The sequence below is a fragment of the Lupinus angustifolius genome, chromosome LG03, assembly GCF_001865875.1.
Source record: "Lupinus angustifolius cultivar Tanjil chromosome LG03, LupAngTanjil_v1.0, whole genome shotgun sequence".
Taxonomy (NCBI): Eukaryota; Viridiplantae; Streptophyta; class Magnoliopsida; order Fabales; family Fabaceae; genus Lupinus; species Lupinus angustifolius.
In genome coordinates, this window is record NC_032011.1 from 26,434,982 (window position 1) to 26,454,934 (window position 19,953).

Genomic DNA, 19,953 nt, shown 5'->3' on the forward strand with positions numbered 1-19,953 from the left:
TTTAATGTTTACCATTAATCTAATAATAATTGTACTTTTTCACCTCATCAAAGTTTTTTGACATTTTTTGCACTGAATTTTATTATTACAGTTTAGATTCTTTGAATTTTAATTTTTCTCTATTACCAATATAATAAAAAAAAACTCTGTTATGCCACATGTCAATTTCTTTTACATTTTTTCCTTCATGTCACATATCACCTCCTCCTCACATTTTTTCCTTCCTACTTTTTATATATTTTATATTATATATTTTATATGTTAATAATAATATAATACCAATTGTAGAAAATTCAAATTAAAAATTATCAATTTATTTTTCTTATGTGCTTAAACATGCAAATACACAAGTAAGATGTATATTCTTAATAATATGAATGTATGAGTAATATGTGTGTTTAACTATGCGAATGCATGTGTAACATTTGTTTTCTTAGTAATGCGAATGTACGGGTAACATGTGTGTTTTTAGCCATGCGAATGCACCAGTCACATGTATTTAATTACTATCATTATATTATTTAATTAAAAGATAACATTGGTATATATATTCATGAAAAATATATCTATTTTAATTAGGAATGTAACAAATCAATTATTAGACTCTTTTTATTATTTTGATTAAAATTACCAAAAAAAATATCTGTCATATCCTAACTTAGTGTGTTTTTAATTTGAGTTATTTTCATACAATGATTATTAGCTAAAACATAATCAAATAAATAACATTTAATTATACAATATTTGAATGCTAAAAATATATTCAAATATTTATACACAATGAACATTAAACTAAAATAAAACATAAGTATTTAAGAGATATGCTAAAAAATCCTTATGACTTTATATGATACTTATAAACGTAATCACAAAAAATATGATGCAAAAATAACTCTTTATATTTATAATTTTATATGGAGAATATAGAGGTGATATATTATTCAATACAATTTGAATTTTATTTATTGAGTTATTTAAGAATCAAATATTTTCTATAATCACACTTTCAACAAATAAATGCTTATACAAACACATTTATAAGTGTTAATATTCTACATAGACACTCAAAAATCAATGTTAATATTGCACCTATATGAATGGAAAAATATAATGGTTAAATACATGATTTATTGATATTATAAAATATATGTATATTATATTTGCATTATGCATAAATAAATAAGCGACCCGTGCAAGTACACAGGTACACTGCTAGTTATTATATCATTTTAAGAAATTTGATTAGTTAAAGACATAGAGAATAATTGGAGCACAAAATCTTGGTCTAAATGACACCCAATCCCCCGCTTTGTGTTGCACTTAATATTCCTCATGACAAAAAAAGTCCATTACAATTAGTGTGAATGTGAGAAAGGACACTATTATTTTGTTGTACTCTACCAAATGTATTCCCTCACGATTTTAGGTAAATAATTAATCTCTTTTACAGTATGTGATTACTCCTTACAACAAATGTCTCTCCCAAAAATCGAATTTACCTTTTAGTTATCATGGGGTCTAGTGAAGCTTTACACAACTAAACCAATATCTTCTTGATAGGATACTATCACCTTGGAAACAAGAGATCTGTCATTTTGACAAATATAAGGAATGTTAATTGCAATGTTGATTATTAAATGAAAAGGGTGGAAAAATGCATAATTATTATGTGCGCACACCGAGAATATAGTCAAACGACCATCTCGAAGTTACTTCATCGTTCTAAATAAATATAAAACGAATGAAACGAGTAAAAGAATATATTTCTAATGCGTATAGATTTAGACAAAATTATGAATATTCATTTTTAGTAGCTGTTTATTTATAAATAGAGTATAATAATCTCAATTTCACATCCAATGATATGGATTTGTGTACTTTAAACAAAATGAGGAGTCAACCATGCTTCTGTTTTTTTTTTGCCTACAATCCTATCAACAATATCAGGGTACCCTCACCTCACCTTTTGTAGGTAAGCAACTAATCTCTTTCGGGGTTCGTGATTGCCCCTTCCAACAAGTGTCGCTCCCAAGAATTGAACTCTCGACCTTAGGGATTCAATGGAGAAGGATATGCAAATTGAGCATCATATAACTAAGTGTCACATTTACAATAAAAAGCAGTGATACAGTAGTGTATTAATAGCAATGAACTTGAGGTTGACAATAAAAAGCACAACAGCTTGTTTAGACGTTGCAGCAGACGCATTGAACAAACGAGAATTTGCCAAGTTCAAGCCTACTGCTTCAATGAACATAGTCACACCCACTTTCTGCCAATAAAGATCAAAAAACACCTTCTAAGTTTCAAAACTCACTCAAAGCCTGCCTCTACTAAATATAGGTTTCAGGTTAAGACTCTCATTCCCCTTTTACAAATCTAGATCAGGATAGCCAAATATAGGCTGTGTCCTTTGACTAGCAGCAATATAGCAAACTATTTGCCCACAAAATATAAAAGGTATCTAACTAATATTTCTGTAAAGAAAACAATGTCCAGTGCATGAGGCTCCCATATAATCACGTTGACTTCGTAAAAGAGTTGCAAATTGAAAAGAGAAAACAAACAAAATGGTTCGAATGAAAATAGGAAGCTGATATTTGAAGCATATGCAGAACTTACCAGAAGCAGAAAACCTTTGTTGTCAGAGACTACATCCTTGTAACCATCCTGCATAGAAAAAATAGGGAAGACATAAAGGACTAAGACTAGTAAGAATCTTCAAGCATGTATAAAACAAAAGAATCAGAAGCAGCTACCCAAGTAAGGAAAACTTTGACAGAGAAAGGAGAACCTACCAACAACAAAAAACAAAGGTAAGGGGCTACAGTATATCATTTAGACTTCATCTTTGCTTCAACATTTCTCAACTCCTCCTCTTGTTGCTAAAGGAATACAAAGATCATAATCAAAGATCAATGTACAACAAAATAAAGTAGACTTGAGAATGATTTTTATGGCACACAACCCATAGATGTTATATACCTTAAACAATCTACTCCATGCTTTGTCTGCTCTTTCTTGTAGTAAGCACCATTCCAAGGCCATCTCATATTCAATATTATTGGACTGAGAACAATGTGAAGTAGACACAACATCTTTCTGCACAAAGAAAATAAGGCAAATAAATGAATATAAACCATCTATTCAACAGACATTTTATAATTTTTGGCCAAGAATATAAACAAGAAAATTAGATACCATACCATCTCACGTTGCATTTGGGTTCTAAGTTGATCAACAATATGATGACCATAAAATACTGGTTTCTTTTCAGGAAAGCAGGGACGCCCAGTGCTTCCAACAAGAGGGCTACAGGTAATGAAATGTAATGATTTCTCAGTGAAACATGATAAAAGAGACAACACTTGCAAGCAAATTACAAGCATCTAGGCTAATACATAAGTACAATAATGAAGATGTTTGACCAACAGAATAAGTTAGTAAACATGGCCACTAGGGTGTTAGCAAGGTTGCTAATATCAAGATTCGACAAAGTCAGAAGGGGAGTATAAACACAACAATGTGGAACCAAGAGTAAGCTCCCACTCTATTAAGCACGTAGATTGTGGTATTTGAGGATGAAAATTGAGACTAGGTTGTCATTGCTGACCACATCTGTGTGGGCTGCTGGTGCCACCGCCATGTTTAGCTGCAATTCCCATTGAAAACACAGCATTTGGTCAAGGGAATGATGTTCTGGTTGGTTATTGTTCTGCATAAGTTTGACCTGGGTTGTTACTAGTCTGCCAATGTTTAGTTTCTGTTTGAGGCTTTAAGCCAATTTTGGGATTTCAGTCATTTGGAATTATTGAAGGGATTGCAAATTGAAGACTTGGGACACTAGTACAGGACCATCATTTGTGTTACTGTTTGGAATGATATATGATTCTGTTTTATTAGAGACCTGGTTGGAGGCCATTCTTCAGTGGTATAATACTTTTGACTAAATGTTTTGTAGACCAGTCTGGGAGGCCACTGAAGACAATTGTGAAGACTAAAATACAAGTCTGATTTGCTTGGGACATGTGCCAAGGAGACTATAATACTTGACTAAATATATGGTAAGAGTATTGCCAAGGCTGTTATTCAAGTGGAACCATAGATATTTCTTTATTTTTAAGAAGTCGGTTGTAGTCTTTACTTTGAGGGATGTGTTAGAAGATAGTAGGTAATGTGAGATACTTCATCACTAGCTCCTACTTCAGTTAAATTAGAAGACATTATTTCATCAGTCCTTCAACAATATATGGTCATCATCTTGTCCATTCCAAGCCAATGCGAAAGACTTCACCCCCACATAATTTCACTCAACAATATCCCCTCAAGGTTGAGCCCATTTTCCCGAGATTTCCACAGTCAATAGTCTTTTTCTTGAGCACACTACGCCTACTATTAAAAGAGTCACATATCAGCAATGTATTGCCACTCCTCACTAGATCCAGCCATGTCTTCTACAGTTACAACTCATCACCTGGATCATTTTTCAAAGAGCTGTGTCACTTTTTTACCACCCTTCAGGCTCACTAAGCCACACCTTCTCATCTCATTGGGGGTACCAACTCGTACATTGTTTATGACACCACCGTTTCTTCAATACTAGTCCAAACCAACTAAAACCATTGCATTTGATACCCCATTTTTAAGTTAGGGCTCTTGGGAAGCCCAAAACATCTAAGTGATATATTGCAATGGACATACCTAAGACCCACAACACTGTCTTAATCCAAAAACATAAAGGCTTAAAGCATCAAAGGTTAGTGGGTCCTTCCATTATATATGGTCTTCATCTTGCTCATTCCATTTAATGTGAAAGACTTATTTACTTAGACCTACATTGCACCTATTTCAATCCCCAACAATCTTCCCTTAAGTGAGAGTCCATAGCAAGGAAAACGATAGTTGATATAAAATATATAATGTCTTTTAATTTTGTCTCGTAGATTATTAAATCATATTAGGAGCTATGCAATTTGACAATGCAATTATCATGTAGTTAGAGCAAAGATCGTACCGTTCATTTGACATTAAGAAACAACCCTCATCTAATTTTTTAACAACCAACTCCGCAGCAATCTTTTTTTTAAATATAACAAAAGCTTGGCCTACATCATAAATAAATTATCATTTTGTTGTCAGTTGTATGTTTTAAAAAGTATTGTCCTTGAAACATCTTAATTCATGATCCATGGAGGGAGTAATGTGTTTCGTTCTTAACTAGCTTATGGAAAAGATGAACAGAGAGTTAAGTTCTAACCAGAATGAAGGCTAGAAAGTGCAGTTCTCTGGATCACCTTTGCAGTGCAACTTTCATTAAAGCCATTCCAAACAATATCCTGTGATAAAGAATGATACATAAAGTACATTAGCGAGAGAGAACAACTTTCTTAAAAGCCATGCATGTCATATAATATCCTACGATACAGAACATGTAAAGTATATGAATATGAGTAAAAGAGAAAGAACACACTAAAATATACCACAACTGGACAAAAACAAAGTTGATAGTACATCATAAACACAATAACGGCCTATAACAGCTATGATTCTACACAAATTTATATGACTTGGGCAATAGCATGAAAGTGGTTAGCAGAGAGGAAGGGGACATATAAAAAACAACAAACTGGGCAAAAACAATAGTTGACAGCACATCATAAACACTGCACAAATTTGTCTGACTTGGGCTATAGCACAACAATGGTTGGCAATGGCAATTTGAAACAACATGACTATTCAAAACAGTCCAGAAAAACCTACCATAAGGCCATGAAATCACATCAATTCAAAAGTCTCAAAATTAACAATTAAGTTGTAAATAATTCAAAGAAATCATAATTTATACCAAACCAATATCTTGGAAAACTACAAGCAAGAACTAACCCATACTGATGGCAAGAATTAACCACACCACAGCAGGACTAAACACACTAATGGCATACTAGTCCTTTTATGTGATGTTCTTCCTTTATTAAAAATCTTTGAGTAATCCATCAGATTCAAGAAATGCGGAATGATTATTACCTCTACCTCCCCTGAAGTTAGAGATGGATCCAAGTTTTCAAGTAGCACAAGTGTTCCTTGCTCATAAGCAGTCTTCAATCTTACTTCCCAAGGCTGAAAATGATATAAAATATAACCATTGATACATAGGCCAGTTTTGATTTACTTCACAGAAAAAGGCAACATGAATGATAGATATGAAATTCATTAGAGCCAGCAAGCATATGAAGTTAAAAAGAACTTACAAGTCCCTTAAACCACCTGCTTCTATCCTGTCCACATGTGAAAAAACAGAAAGTATTAGAACACTAAACTGCTGAATAGTGTCAAGAACAATAAGCATGCATCAAGGTACCTAAATCATCCAAAATTAAGAATAAAAATTGACAAGAAAAATTGTGAGGATATGTGTGGAGGAGACCGACATAAGCCCTGGTAGGGAGAGTAGATCAAATGGGAGGCTATTCCAATTTCTAGAGGAAGAGGGAGGCCAAGAGAAACCATAGGCGAAACAGCTAGGAAAATTTTAGATATTGCTTTGTCCCAATGAACATGATTTATGATAGAGAATGATGTTGTTCGTGTTAACATACTTTTTTAACTTGTGATATCTCGGTCATTAAGCAAGGCTCACCCTCTTTAGGCATTACTAAAACTAAATAAAGAATAGCCACAATAAAAATTCTCTTGACTAGCAGAGGTGTCGTCCCAAAACTCATACAAGTAGTGATATCATTAAATTGTGTGAACACCCTTAAACTGACAAAAATGTAGGAAAGTTAGCTAAATTGCGAGTTAGTGACACACTATCATTATGAAAGCTTTACAATTAATAAGTTTGATATATCCACTAAAAGTCAATAGTGAAAATTTCATGCACGGCTTTTTCATGCAATTTATCATGCATGTGAAATACATAATGCCACCCATTAAAAAGGCGACAAAAAATTAGGGTTAGTGAAAACTAAGGGCCAATTACTTTTAAGGTCCCTTAAATCATTGTGGCAATGCAAATAGACCCTATACTAAAAAGGTTTTAAATTGAGTCCCTACTCTTATGAAAAATTGTAAGTCCTTGAGGCACATTTCAAATGGAGGTTAGACCAATTCCTAGAGGAAGAAGGCATTAAAGATAATGCTTTGTCAATGAACATGATGTACGATAAAGCATTATAGCGTATTCGATCCATGTAGTCACCCCACGTGGTGGGATTAAGGCTTGATTGTTGTTGTAAGTCCTCCAAACACATTTCCAATAGGGTTGCATTAATTTTTAGTTATGGTTCCATCGATGTTGTGTTGGAAGGTTGATATAAAAAGGAAATGGAATGTAAGGGGATAAGTCAAAGTTCCATAATGTAGAAGTATTTTTAGCAAAGAAAACAAGAGAATGAAAATATCTTGTCCCATCCCTTCCCTTCACTTTCCATCCCAATATGTTCCACTCAATCCCATCCCCTCTAAACTCCTAAATATAGCATTAGTAAACCAATCACTCATCCATTAGTGGGTACTTAAACTTTCTAGGAATTCAAACAAATCCATATACATTTCGGTCAAGTACACATTTTTCATATGTTAAGAGACCTATTTGAGAAAGATTACTCTATGTGCCTATTTTGACAAAGAGTAGTATAGAGACCTATTTGAATTTCGTAAATTTTTAAGGATATAATATGTATACACTGACAGTGTAACTATTTTTTATACTGTCGGCAAATCCTCCACCATTGATTTATTAACCATCATTGACTGCTAAACAAAAGTAATACAAATCAATGGTGGATGATGTACTGACAGTGTAAAAAACTTTACACTGTTAGTGCACAAATTTTAAAATCAATTTTTAATTGTTCAATGCATCAATTAAAATAAACATCAATAACTCTAGTGACATGCCAATTTCTTGTTTATTGATATTGTACAAACTTTTAGATTGTTGATGGATCTTTCCTTATTTATTATGTTTGTTTCTAGGGAAAGCCCCTATTTTGACCTAAACGAGTAAAATTAATAGGCTATGTGGTGATTGAAACCCCCAACCACAAAAAATACCCAACGGTCATGCTAGTTAAGCTAGCCTAAGCATTGAGGTGGGTCAAGCTTAGTCGAGGTAAATTATAATAACAACAACAAGATCATTGCTTGTGCTAATATTTAAATACATGATTGTGTGGTCATCCTTATAGGTTGAACTATGACTCTATCTTGATTATTTCTTGAAGTATTACGGTATAGGGTAATCATAAGGACAAGAACTAACAAGACAAGGTGATGGTCCTTGCAATGCAACTTACAGTGTCGGGTCGTCTAGTAACTTCTTTTGAAAAAGGGTTTAACTTTTGTTCCAAATTCGGAGAGGCAGTAGGATTCTTGTGCAACTTGTCATCTGATAGTTTCATTGGTTTTTGGTCAAGCTTTAACTTCTTCGAAGGAACTTCCTCTACCTCACAAAAATCCTTTACTCGTTGAACCTTACATTTATCCTTTGGTGAATACTGGGATATTTTCTTCGCATCATCTTCATTGGAAATAAGTCTTTGACTTTGCAAGTTAAAATCACCACATTTTTTATTCTCCCCATTTTCCTCGATTGATCCCTTATTAATTTTCCGAACAAGAGATCCAACAACCTTGCCTTCACCCTTTTTAGAAACAACCTTAGACGAAGGTATAGCTATTTTGTTGACATCACCATTATTGGAAGCAATTCTTTGACTTTGCAAGTTACTCTTTAGCTTCTCATTAGAGACTTCAATAGAAGCACAACATTTTTCGTTCTCCACATTTTCCTTGACCGATCCCTTGTGAATTTTGCCAACAAGTCTACCAACATCATTGACTTCCCCATTGTTTGAATCAACCTTAGAGGAAGGTAGATCTATTTTATTCATGTCACCATCATTGGGAACAAGTCTTCTACTTTGAAAGTTACTCTTTAATTTCTCATTAGATACTTGAATAGAATCACAACATTTTTCCTTCTCCAATTCCTTGTTAATTTTCCCAACAAGACCCCCAACAATCTCGGCTTGACCCTTTTTTGAATCAACCTTAGACCATGATGGGGTCTTCTCAATAGAGATATTTCTTCGGTTATCATTTGTCTTAGTTATTTCCCTTGTTGCACCATATAGTTTAGTGGATAATTTTTTCATAACCAAAGAAGCCTTATGAACCCTATTCCCTTTTATTTCAACTTGCGGTATGGTCTTGTCACTGAATTCACTTGTTTTCGTTACACCATTGAGAGAGACATGTTTTTCTCCTAGCAAAGGCTTAGACTCAACATTTTCTCTAACTAATGTGTCAAAACCCTTGCCATTTACCTTTCCAATTATAGGTTGGCTATTGTTTTGACTCGGAAGATCCACCACTTCATTACTCGCCATGACATTCCCACTACTTTCTTTCTTGTCTAAATCAAGTGTCACAACACCAAAGACCTTTTCACTATCTAAATTGTTAAAAATATTTTTAACTGCAACAATTAAAGAAATAACTCCATAAGATACTAAAAAAATTAAAACTAGGAAAAATTACACTTATTCCATAAGAATTACGTACCTTCAATGTCAGCAACCTTATCATCATTTATCTTATCCAATATTTTGCACTTCTCAACATCAAAGAAGCGATAGAATATAAATTCAGAACTTTGGATTTCATCAAATAATCGAGGATTCCTACTATCCTTAGCCATGCAAACAACGTTGCACTTCCCAGAAATAGCTTCCTGGTGCAAATAAACAAATACATAGCCACAATTCAATTAAAGGTAGATTTTACTAGTCAACTAAAAAGGAAAATTCACAGTTCTACTTAAATGAAGGGTTCATCACTAAAAGCAAAAGCTTGCTACAATAAAAACATTATGTAACACAAATCTTGTCCATAAACAAAAAACAAACACAAGAACGGAAATAATGAAGTATTTAAGATTTAGTTGACCTTTGTGTTTTTTTGGTTTACCAAGTATCCTCACACACGATAAGTGTGAGACTAACCTCCAAAGGTACTGTTAGTTAGGTATCTAAGCAGGAAGCCCTACAAGCGGTGTTTTTCCATGCACATGAAGTCAAGGATCAAACCCAAGACAACATGCTTAAGGGGGACCCAAAGCCCTTTCACTTGGACCAACGCATATTGGTATTTGGTAATATAACTAGTATTTCCCTAATGCGAAAATCATCTCTAAAAACAATTCCACACTTCAGTCTTCAATATGAATGATAATTGTCACTTCAACCTCCTATAAGGGCATTTTATCCTATTCCATTTTACTCTTCTCTTCTTCCTTGACATCTTCTTTTTCTTCTAATAAAAATAAATAGATACACACACACAAATACATGTTTGTATATATACATATTTACATTTCACACAAGTCACTAACTCAATAACAACACTCAAGCTGCTGAGCAGCAACATATCTAAAACAATGAACCAGAACAGTATAAAATCCCAAGAAAGAGCAACTAATGTCAATAATTCTATAACATAACACCACAAAAAATCCCAGGAAGGATACACTGGAGAGAGGTAATCTAATACTTGACAATGCAATTTTCCATTGTCCAAAGAGCATTGTGTGACCCGAGCTTTGACTCTAAAAAAAAGAGAGATAAAAGTAGAAAATAAATAACAATAAAAAATAACAAACAAACAACCCTTATCTCCCACCATATTTATCATTTATCAACATAAACTTAATTAACGAAAATCGTCAATTGCATAATCATAACAGATAAAATTCCAATTACCAGAGGATTGATATTTGCAAGCCCTAAGCCATCACCATATGCTAAGAACAACTCATTTTCAAGCGTATCAATCCCTTCCAAGAAATTGAGAATCTCGCACGATCTGAAAAACCACAAAACCTTCACTTTCTTTGACTTATCAGCATTCTCCCAAATTTTAATGATTTTTCCAATAAAAGGGTCAAGTTCACCTTCCTTATAGAGATAAACAGAATCATAACGTTTGTAATCAACACCATCATATCGAAACGATTCGTAAAATTGCACATCCTTCTTTTTACCACCACGCTTTCCCTTTATTCCCCATTCGAATTCAAGTTCCTCTGCATTACCTCCTTCTACCATGATCTGCAAAAAGTGAAAGAACAAAACCAAATTAACATTCATAACCAGTTCAATTTTTGAAATAGAGTATCAAACTATCAATATCGTGTAAAAGAGGGGAAATAAAACGGTACCGTATTGTGTCGCGTAACAGTTACGATGGCTTTGGAATTCGAAATTTTCAGGAGGAAAAGGGAAATGTTGAATACGGCGAATGGAGAAAGTGTGGAATGAGTGAGGCGTGAGAAAAGGGAATGAAATCGAAATGCAGATGAACCCTAACCACAATTGGGAGGGAAACCTGCACGCGCCGTAACTACACTTATATAGTGGTTTAAACCGATTTAACGTTCAAGGTTAAGTATAGTAAACCTTTTTATCATGTCATTCATTTATTCTTGCCGGATTACGATTACGTATAAATCTTTACATTATTAATATATAAATATTATATTCATAAGATATATGTTTTCATTCCAAATAGAATTTTACCTAATATCTTACTATTACCCATTACTTATATGTTTAATATTCAATGATGCATACATTTTTAAGTGAATGTAATATTCATGCACTAACTAAAAGTGTAAACATTTGTTTATATTTATTTGTATTACTTTTTTAAATAGTCGATAATAATTAAACATAAACGATAAATAATATAATGATATTATATAAAATTATTATATGGTAAAACATATTATTATTTTTCTCTTTATAGTTTAGACAAATTTTAAAATCAAAATACATAAAGTTCGGCCTATCAAATACTAACTCAAGTATAATTTGGACTATGGTGATTCAAAATGGAGTTAGGATTCTCTCCGCTACTTGAAAGAAAAATGTTTCAAAAAATAAATGAAAATAAAACTTTCAATGATATACTTATTTTTTCAATTACAATAAAAATTATACTTTTGTCGTTAAAAATAAAAGAAGGAATTCACTTACTCTGATAGTAGGTTTTAAAAACTTACTTAGTTCCATAAACAAGTTTAAAATTTCTAAATTTTGTTTTGATGGTTTAATTGTTTAATTATAGTTGAATTGATTAGAATATAATGATGATAATTTTAATATTTCTTATTAAGCTATATGTATACAAAAGTTTAATACTTATTTCACGTTATTTAATTATAAATATTAAAATTATGTAATGGTAACATATATAATTTCATGTGGGTTTAAATAAAAATATACAAACAATTTACTACATATTATTCATATATATTACTTTTATTTTAAAAATTGATGACAACTAATAAAAAATGTGTGTAAAAAAATTCTTTCCCAATCAATATTATTTTTTCACTAAACTCTAACTCTTTTTCGATACTCTGGACTGTTATTATCAAAAGTATTTTCTCATCTTTTGCATAAAGAATTAATATCTTTCAAGGTACTTGATTGTTTCTCCGAACAAGTGTGGCTCCTAAAAATCGAATATTTGATCTTTTGATCATCCTAGAAATCTAGTAAAACATTACGCTACTAAATCAACGTCCTATTGATCATCTACTACGGATTACAAGGGAAAATTGGGTTTATAATTTATTTTATTTAAAAATAAATTAAAATTATGATAGTTAAATTTTTATCTTCCTCTTATATCACAATCTTAACATGATACTTAATTTCCAACTAATGGAAAGGATTCGAATTAGTTTTTATACAGGCTTGTGGGAAAATGGGGAACATATGTTTTGGGTAGGACTAATTTACTGGGCCTGAGTCCAATGAGAAACCCATTGGATTGACCTTGCACTAATAAAGGCTTTCATTCATTAGAAAGAACAACACATGCTACTACAACAAATCAAGATGATCCTGAAATATGAGAAAAAAATAAAGGATTTGTAATTTTGAAATTACTTAATTTAGATATAAACAAAAATTTAAATCCTTAAAAAAGGGAAAAGATTGAAATTACTTAATTTAGATATAAACAAAAGTTAAGGCCAATCATGTTCCAAATATCTCATGCATTTACCCAAATGAATCTCAAAGCACATGGTCAAGCATTAAGTTAGGCTATTTTGGTTCTTTGTTTTCTTTTTCAAAAGGGAAAAGATATATTAAAGGTCAATAATTCATCTACCGTTTATATTTAATTATTATTGACTTTCTAAAAAATATAATACGAATAAATAGTAAATATTTATAAATTTTTATACTAATAGTATATAAATATTACATTCATTCCAAAAAAAAATTAGGTCTTTAATGAACCTATTTCTTATCCTATTCAAATGAGTGATAGCAAGTAGCAACCTCACTACCCTTCTACACACATCCTTCCTATGTATCTCTTATCTATTAACAATATAATAAAAAAAAACCCTCATGCCACATGTCACTTTCTCCTCTCTCATGCCACATGGCACTCTCTCTTTCCCTCATGCCATATGTCACTCTCTCATTCCCTCATGCCACATGTCACTTTCTCATTCTCTCATGCTACATGTCACCTCCTCCTCACATATTTTTCTTCCTACTTTTTATATATTATATATTTTATATGCTAATAATAATTTAATATTAATTAGTGATTGGTTCATGTCGCTACCCCACTAAAATTGAGTATTTACAACATCTATGTTTTGTTGTGTTAAAAAGTAATATAGTTATTTTCGTACAATGATTATTAGCTAAAACATTATCAAATAAATAACATTTAATTATGCAATATTTGAATGCTAAAAATATATTCAAATATTTATACACAATGAACATTAATCTAAAATAAAACATAAGCATTTAAGAGATATGCTAAAAAATCCTTATGACTTTATATGATACTTATAAACGTAATCACAAAAAGTATGATGCAAAAATAACTCCTTATATTTATAATTTTATATAGAAAATATAGAGGTGAGATATTATCCAATACAATTTGAATTTTATTTATTGAGTTATTTAAGAATCAAATATTTTCTATAATCACACTTTCAACAAATAAATGCTTATACAAACGCATTTATAATTGTTAATATTCAACATATACACTCAAAAATCAATGTTAATATTGCACCTATATGAATGAGAAATATAATGTTTCAATACATGATTTATTGATATTATAAAATATATGTATATTATATTTGCATTATGCATAAACAAAGAAGCGACCCGTGCAAGTGCGGGTACACTGCTAGTTGTTAGCAAAAAAAACTTCCTAGATTTAAAAGCACTTGTCAAAAACAAACAAAAAAGATTTTAATTAAAACACATATTTAAGATTTTAATCAAATAAATAACATTTAATTATACAATATTTGAATGCTAAAAATATATTCAAATATTTATACACAATTAACATTAATCTAAAATAAAACATAAGCATTTAAGAGATATGCTAAAAAATCTTTATGACTTTATATGATACTTATAAACGTAATCACAAAAAATATGATGCAAAAATAACTCCTTATATTTATAATTTTATATAGAGAATATAGAGGTGAGATATTATCCAATACAATTTGAATTTTATTTATTGAGTTATTTAAGAATCAAATATTTTCTATAATCACACTTTCAACAAATAAATGCTTATACAAACACATTTATAATTGTTAATATTTTACATATACACTCAAAAATCAATGTTAATATTGCACCTATATGAATGAGAAATATAATATTTCAATACATGATTTATTGATATTATAAAGTATATGTATATTATATTTGTATTATACATAAACAAAGAAGCGACCCGTACAACTGCGCAGGTACAATGCTAGTTTACTCATGGTCACTACTCATATGTAATTAATATCTATATTTAATTGTACCTAGAGTTAGCACAACTTGGCGGGTAGCTATAGTATACTAAATGTGAAATCAGGATATTATATAGTATATACTGACATTGTAGAGATTTATATATTCAATATATAATCTACTGTTTATTTATATTACTTTTATTTTAGAGTCAATAATATTAAAATATAAATAATGAATAATACAATAATATAGTGTAAAAATTAGTGTATACACCATTTTCTCATACTTATTCCTTTCACCCTTTAAAAAGAATTGCCTAAAAAAATAACGTATAGCTAAAAGAATTGCTTTTGTCCACTAGTATGTCTTTATGTTAGGATTACAAAGACCCTCTATTTTAATTGGTAATATTTTTTGTGGTGGAAAGTGGCATCCACTAATTAAAGCTGATTTTTTGTTCCTTTCATACTTATAATTTAGTTCTTTAATGAAGTCAACTATAGCCAAGTTTGGTTGACATATGGCAAACCAACAATGGTGGGGCGGTTCACTCTAAATAGTTCCTCTCATCATTTATGTACATGGACTTAGTTTAAAAAATAAAACATTTTAAATATCCCTGAGTCATATTGAAATTATACAAACTATTTATAGTTGTATATATATTATACTAATTACTCTTGCAAAAAAGATAAATATAATTTCTTAAATAAAAAATAATAATGATTGTAACTAAGTAAAATAAAATATAATATAGTGTGAAAATTATACAAGAGTCAATATTTATTCTTTAGTTTGGTTCTTTACAAATTATATTAATAATTATAAGGTGATGTTTAAATCACTATATTATTATACAGTAACTAACTAAAATAATGAATAAATACTGACTTCTATACTATTTGGATTTGTCTTTAGAATAGATCATATATTTTTTTAATTTAATTACACTTGTCACCATTATTTATTTATGAAATTTCACTTATATATTTTACAAGAGTAATCAATATATATAATTATAGGTTATTTGTGTAGTTACAAGCATAATTTACTCAATATTATATGGCTGATACATGATTTCAATTATTATTCAGATTGAACATTAAATAAATATATTTCAACCCAATGATATAAATATAGTTGGATCTTTAACCCTAGACCTAATATTTTATCACTGTAAAGTCCTTATCGATTTTCAAATATATAGACGGATACAATTGAAGCATCATTGCATATATAATATAATTAGTTCGTAGCAGAAAAGGTTGAACATGTTTTCATCTTTTCAAATTTTATTATGTGATAGTTACTATATTCATAAGAATATGATATATTTACATTTATATCTCCTTTGCAACTTAAAATTATTGTACCATGGTTGAGGTTATGGGGGAATCATGCATATATTAGAGATATAAATCTGATTTGATTATAATTACTATCCAAATATTTATTAGGAATAAGAAGATTCTTTCTATTTTAGTGATCTAGTTGCCTTACTTAACAAGAATACATGCCCACCAAGAAATTGAGGGTTCCGAATAAATTAAATACAAATATAAGGGGAATATATATGTTGTCCCATAATATGTGTTACTTCATGTGTCAATGATTATGATTGGTTAAAAAAACGTATTTAAATTAAAATTTTAATAATTAATCAATTTTCTAACCAATCACAAGTAATGATACATGAAGTGGTACATTGTTTTGGGACAACAAATTTTTACCGATACTAAAATTTCTTAATCATAAAGATACCATATATGTGCACAATGATACTTGATAGGATATAAAGTGTTTTGTTCGTGGGAAATGTGTTTAAAAAGCTCTAATTTGAACTGATTTAATGGCAGTGTGCAATCATCATTGAAAGAACTATATGGAGCAAATGTGTAATGGACTAAAAAAACCATATTAGTAAACCCCTTCAATTTATGAGCCTATTTTTTTACGCTTGGAGAACAGTAATTAAAATCATTTTGGGATATTAATTTAAGACATTTACCATAAAATAAACGAAAAATGTACTATGATCATACGAAATATGTGAATCTTCTAAGTTTGATGAAATATGTGAATCTAAGTGCTTCTTGAACTGAATTTCAAATTGGATGCAATCATAATTCATTATGGCCTTTTCAGGTGTGGAAATTATATTTCATATTATTAGTAGTTAGACAGCATACATGTATATTGTCAAAGTTTACCATTATTAAGAAATTATATTTCATATTCCAATGTATTCTAACTAATAATTTTGTGCAGTAATAGAATTGTGTTTAATGGAATCCATGAATAAGGAAAAGTAGTATATGATATTATTGAATGATTGAATTGTTAAGTTACAAGAGTATGTGGCTCATATGAATATATAGTTTAGATTGCTTGTGGAAGAAACAATGTAACAAATTTAATTAACTTGTAACAAATTAATTAATATATTTAACACATGCTAAAATGAGAAATGACCATGCTACTAAAACTAATCCTAAGAAAACAGAAATGCACAGATGGCTAAGCTAGGTGAACCAAGGTGTATTCTGATGCAACAGAAATGATGCGCCAAAAGATGTAGGTTGGTGCGCCAAGGTGTGTGCTGATGCGCCATGGTGTGTGCTGGTGCACCATGGTGTGTGCTGGTGCGCCAAGGTGTGTGCTGGTGCGCCATGGTGTGTGCTGGTGCGCCATGGTGTGTGCTAATGCGCTAATCTGATGCGCCAAATTGTCTTAGTCATGTTTTGTCTTCTCGGTCAGAAATCCTTAGTCAGGTGCTCCTGCTTACTCGATCAGAAAAACCTGTTGCAATGAAAAGAATGCGCATCATGCCTAATAAGACGTTGCATGAAACATAAACATAGATTAGATTAAGAAGATAGGTTTATATTTTTTATGAAGAAAATAAGTTAAGAGCCCGAATTACAAACCTTTACTATAATATCATCTTATTTATATTGGTAAAACATTTTTACCTTTAAAACTAAAAGAAAAAAAACAATATTCTTATTTCTAATATTAGAGAGGTTTTGATCACAAGTCACGAATGTAAGCAGTATATTATTATTTTCCTATCTTTGGACTTTCCCCAGCAGCTTGTCATACCGATAGACATCTTCTGTTTCAAAAAATATATTATTTTATATACTACTGTTTATTGTTAGAAAAATATTTTATTATTAAATTTTTAACTTCAATATATTTTTTCAATCAATCACATATGGTAACACATATTTGTTAGGACATTAGACACCATCTTGTTCCTTAATTAACATATTAAACAATTGAAGTGCTTAAATCTTTTTTTATGTACTTCCAAAAGCCACTTTTAATTAATTTATTTTTACCTTTGCTCACGTGCGTCACGTCCCCACTAAATTCTATGATGATTAGATTGGATATGATGTTATAATATTTTATGTACACTAAAACTATTAATATATTAAGGCGGTGATATTATAGGGTAATTTCATTATGCTTTTGTTTTATTAATGTGTAATCAAAAGTAAAATGATAATTAAGAATGTCAACCCAACACCAATTTAAAATTTACTTAAACCTTCTTTTAAGTTTTGGTATTGCGCACGCGAGTCTAATTTTCCTATACATAATTATTGGCATAATTACTTGTTTCACCACTTAGACATGCACTTCATTATATGTTTATCATTTTTTTGGGGTAAAGTTTCATCTCATTATGGGAAGCACATATTATGTCATAAAGTTTATACACTCGATGTAATATATGTTTCTCATTAGTCAAAAAATATAAAGATAATATATATTTACTTCATAAATTATTTTTTTGACCAATAAAAAATACATGGTACATAAAATGATACAAAATTTGGGAACAAAAAAAATATTTTGATCATTATAATATACTGATACAACCTTGGAATAATATTAGGGTCCAATAAGAAGATAATTTCATATTGTGAAAGATGATTGCCTAATCAAGTGAATGTATGAACTACCATCGTATATGTGCAAATGATGAGAATTTATTGGATTATTTAGAATCAATGTGTGATACTTCTTCACTATTAACATGTATTCATCTAAATATTTATTAAGGAGTTCAAGCTTAATTTTTTGAGTTTATACCAAATTAACCATCAAGAGATATCAAAAGAATCATAAGTTTGTAATTGACCAATAATTTTTCATTAGTGACAATATTGAAATCCGACGTACAGCAAATGGTGTGCTACATTTTCATTTGTGCCCTAATTCCTAATGCTTTTTTTTAGCAATTTTTGTTATAAGTAAATAATTTATTCAATTTAAAAGAGTACCAAATGCACAAGATTTTAAACCGGAATATGATGACATGATTTCTTTCTCCTAGCACTTAACATTCTTCTAAAGTAAATTGATCTACATTTAGCATTCCTAGGTGTCCATGTGAAAATAATCCTATTTGTTTGTAGTTGCAATACATATCTATTATTATTAACGTAAATATTTATATACAATTAATATATCATTAACTATTTATTTATATTATTTTATTTTTAAAATCAATCATGCTTAAACATCAATAATAAATAATGCAATGGTAATATATAAAACTCATACATTATTAATATTTTGTACAGTAAATACTAAGAGTTGACTATGATAAGAAAGTGAGGCTTTCGTGGGTACTTTAGTTTAAGCATTTGCCTAGCTAGTATTCTAGAGGGTATTTTCAAATTGGAAATCACGTGTCTTCAACAGTGTCTCATTTCATGTTTTAAGTAAATCATATATTGACACATAAATATAAAAAATTAAAAGTGAAAAGTAATAAAATAGAGCATGCTGACTGGTTTGGGACATAAAATAGGACACGATTTATGATAGATAATCTCTATCATTTTTCCAAAAGCTTATATCATTAGCATTCTTGCTATGAGGACTATACATGCATGAATGCATGATGTTTTTTATCCGTGTCTTTTAAGGGCCCAATTAGTCAAATTAGCATTATTCAACTAAGTAATCATCTCATAAAAATAACATATTGATAAAAGTTAAGGGGCAAAAGTAAAAAAAAAAACATAAGATAGTGGTACTTTTTTCCTAGTAGAAGTTAGTGGTACTTAGGAATTAGGATCATGGGACTATGAAGATGTCAATTACCACCCAT

General features: G+C 30.3%; 1 protein-coding gene across 6 annotated transcripts; it reads right to left on the reverse strand.

Moving 5' to 3' along the window:
• Positions 1,553-11,446, reverse strand: LOC109344190 (protein ANTI-SILENCING 1-like). 6 transcript variants are annotated; one of them, XR_002107294.1, is made up of 13 exons: positions 11,225-11,446; positions 10,767-11,114; positions 9,571-9,739; positions 8,301-9,484; positions 6,249-6,275; positions 6,025-6,117; positions 5,258-5,336; positions 5,015-5,105; positions 3,207-3,312; positions 2,986-3,102; positions 2,799-2,885; positions 2,623-2,670; positions 1,553-1,587 (listed from the first exon to the last, which is right to left on the reverse strand). XR_002107294.1 is itself a non-coding variant. In XM_019582841.1 (12 exons), the coding sequence occupies exons 2-12, from the start codon at positions 11,109-11,111 to the stop codon at positions 2,108-2,110; spliced, it is 2,424 nt and encodes an 807-aa protein (XP_019438386.1). In that variant the 5' UTR covers positions 11,112-11,114; positions 11,225-11,446; the 3' UTR covers positions 2,092-2,107. The 6 variants fall into 6 exon arrangements, 4 of the variants coding, with proteins under 4 accessions (XP_019438386.1, XP_019438389.1, XP_019438387.1 ...); XR_002107293.1 differs by lacking the exon at positions 1,553-1,587 and adding an exon at positions 2,204-2,272; XM_019582841.1 differs by lacking the exons at positions 1,553-1,587; positions 2,799-2,885 and adding an exon at positions 2,092-2,272.

What these genes read in the sequence shown, in the direction of transcription:
- LOC109344190 (XM_019582841.1), bottom strand. Translation starts at nt 11,111, where the DNA reads ATGGTAGAAGGAGGTAATGCAGAGGAACTTGAATTCGAATGGGGAATA. An exon ending in TTACTAGACGACCCGACACT is followed by an intron (nt 6,276 to 8,300) that starts GTAAGTTGCATT and finishes ACATGTGGACAG; the next exon opens with GATAGAAGCAGGTGGTTTAA. An exon ending in ACAAAGGTTTTCTGCTTCTG is followed by an intron (nt 2,273 to 2,622) that starts GTAAGTTCTGCA and finishes CTTTATTGGCAG; the next exon opens with AAAGTGGGTGTGACTATGTT.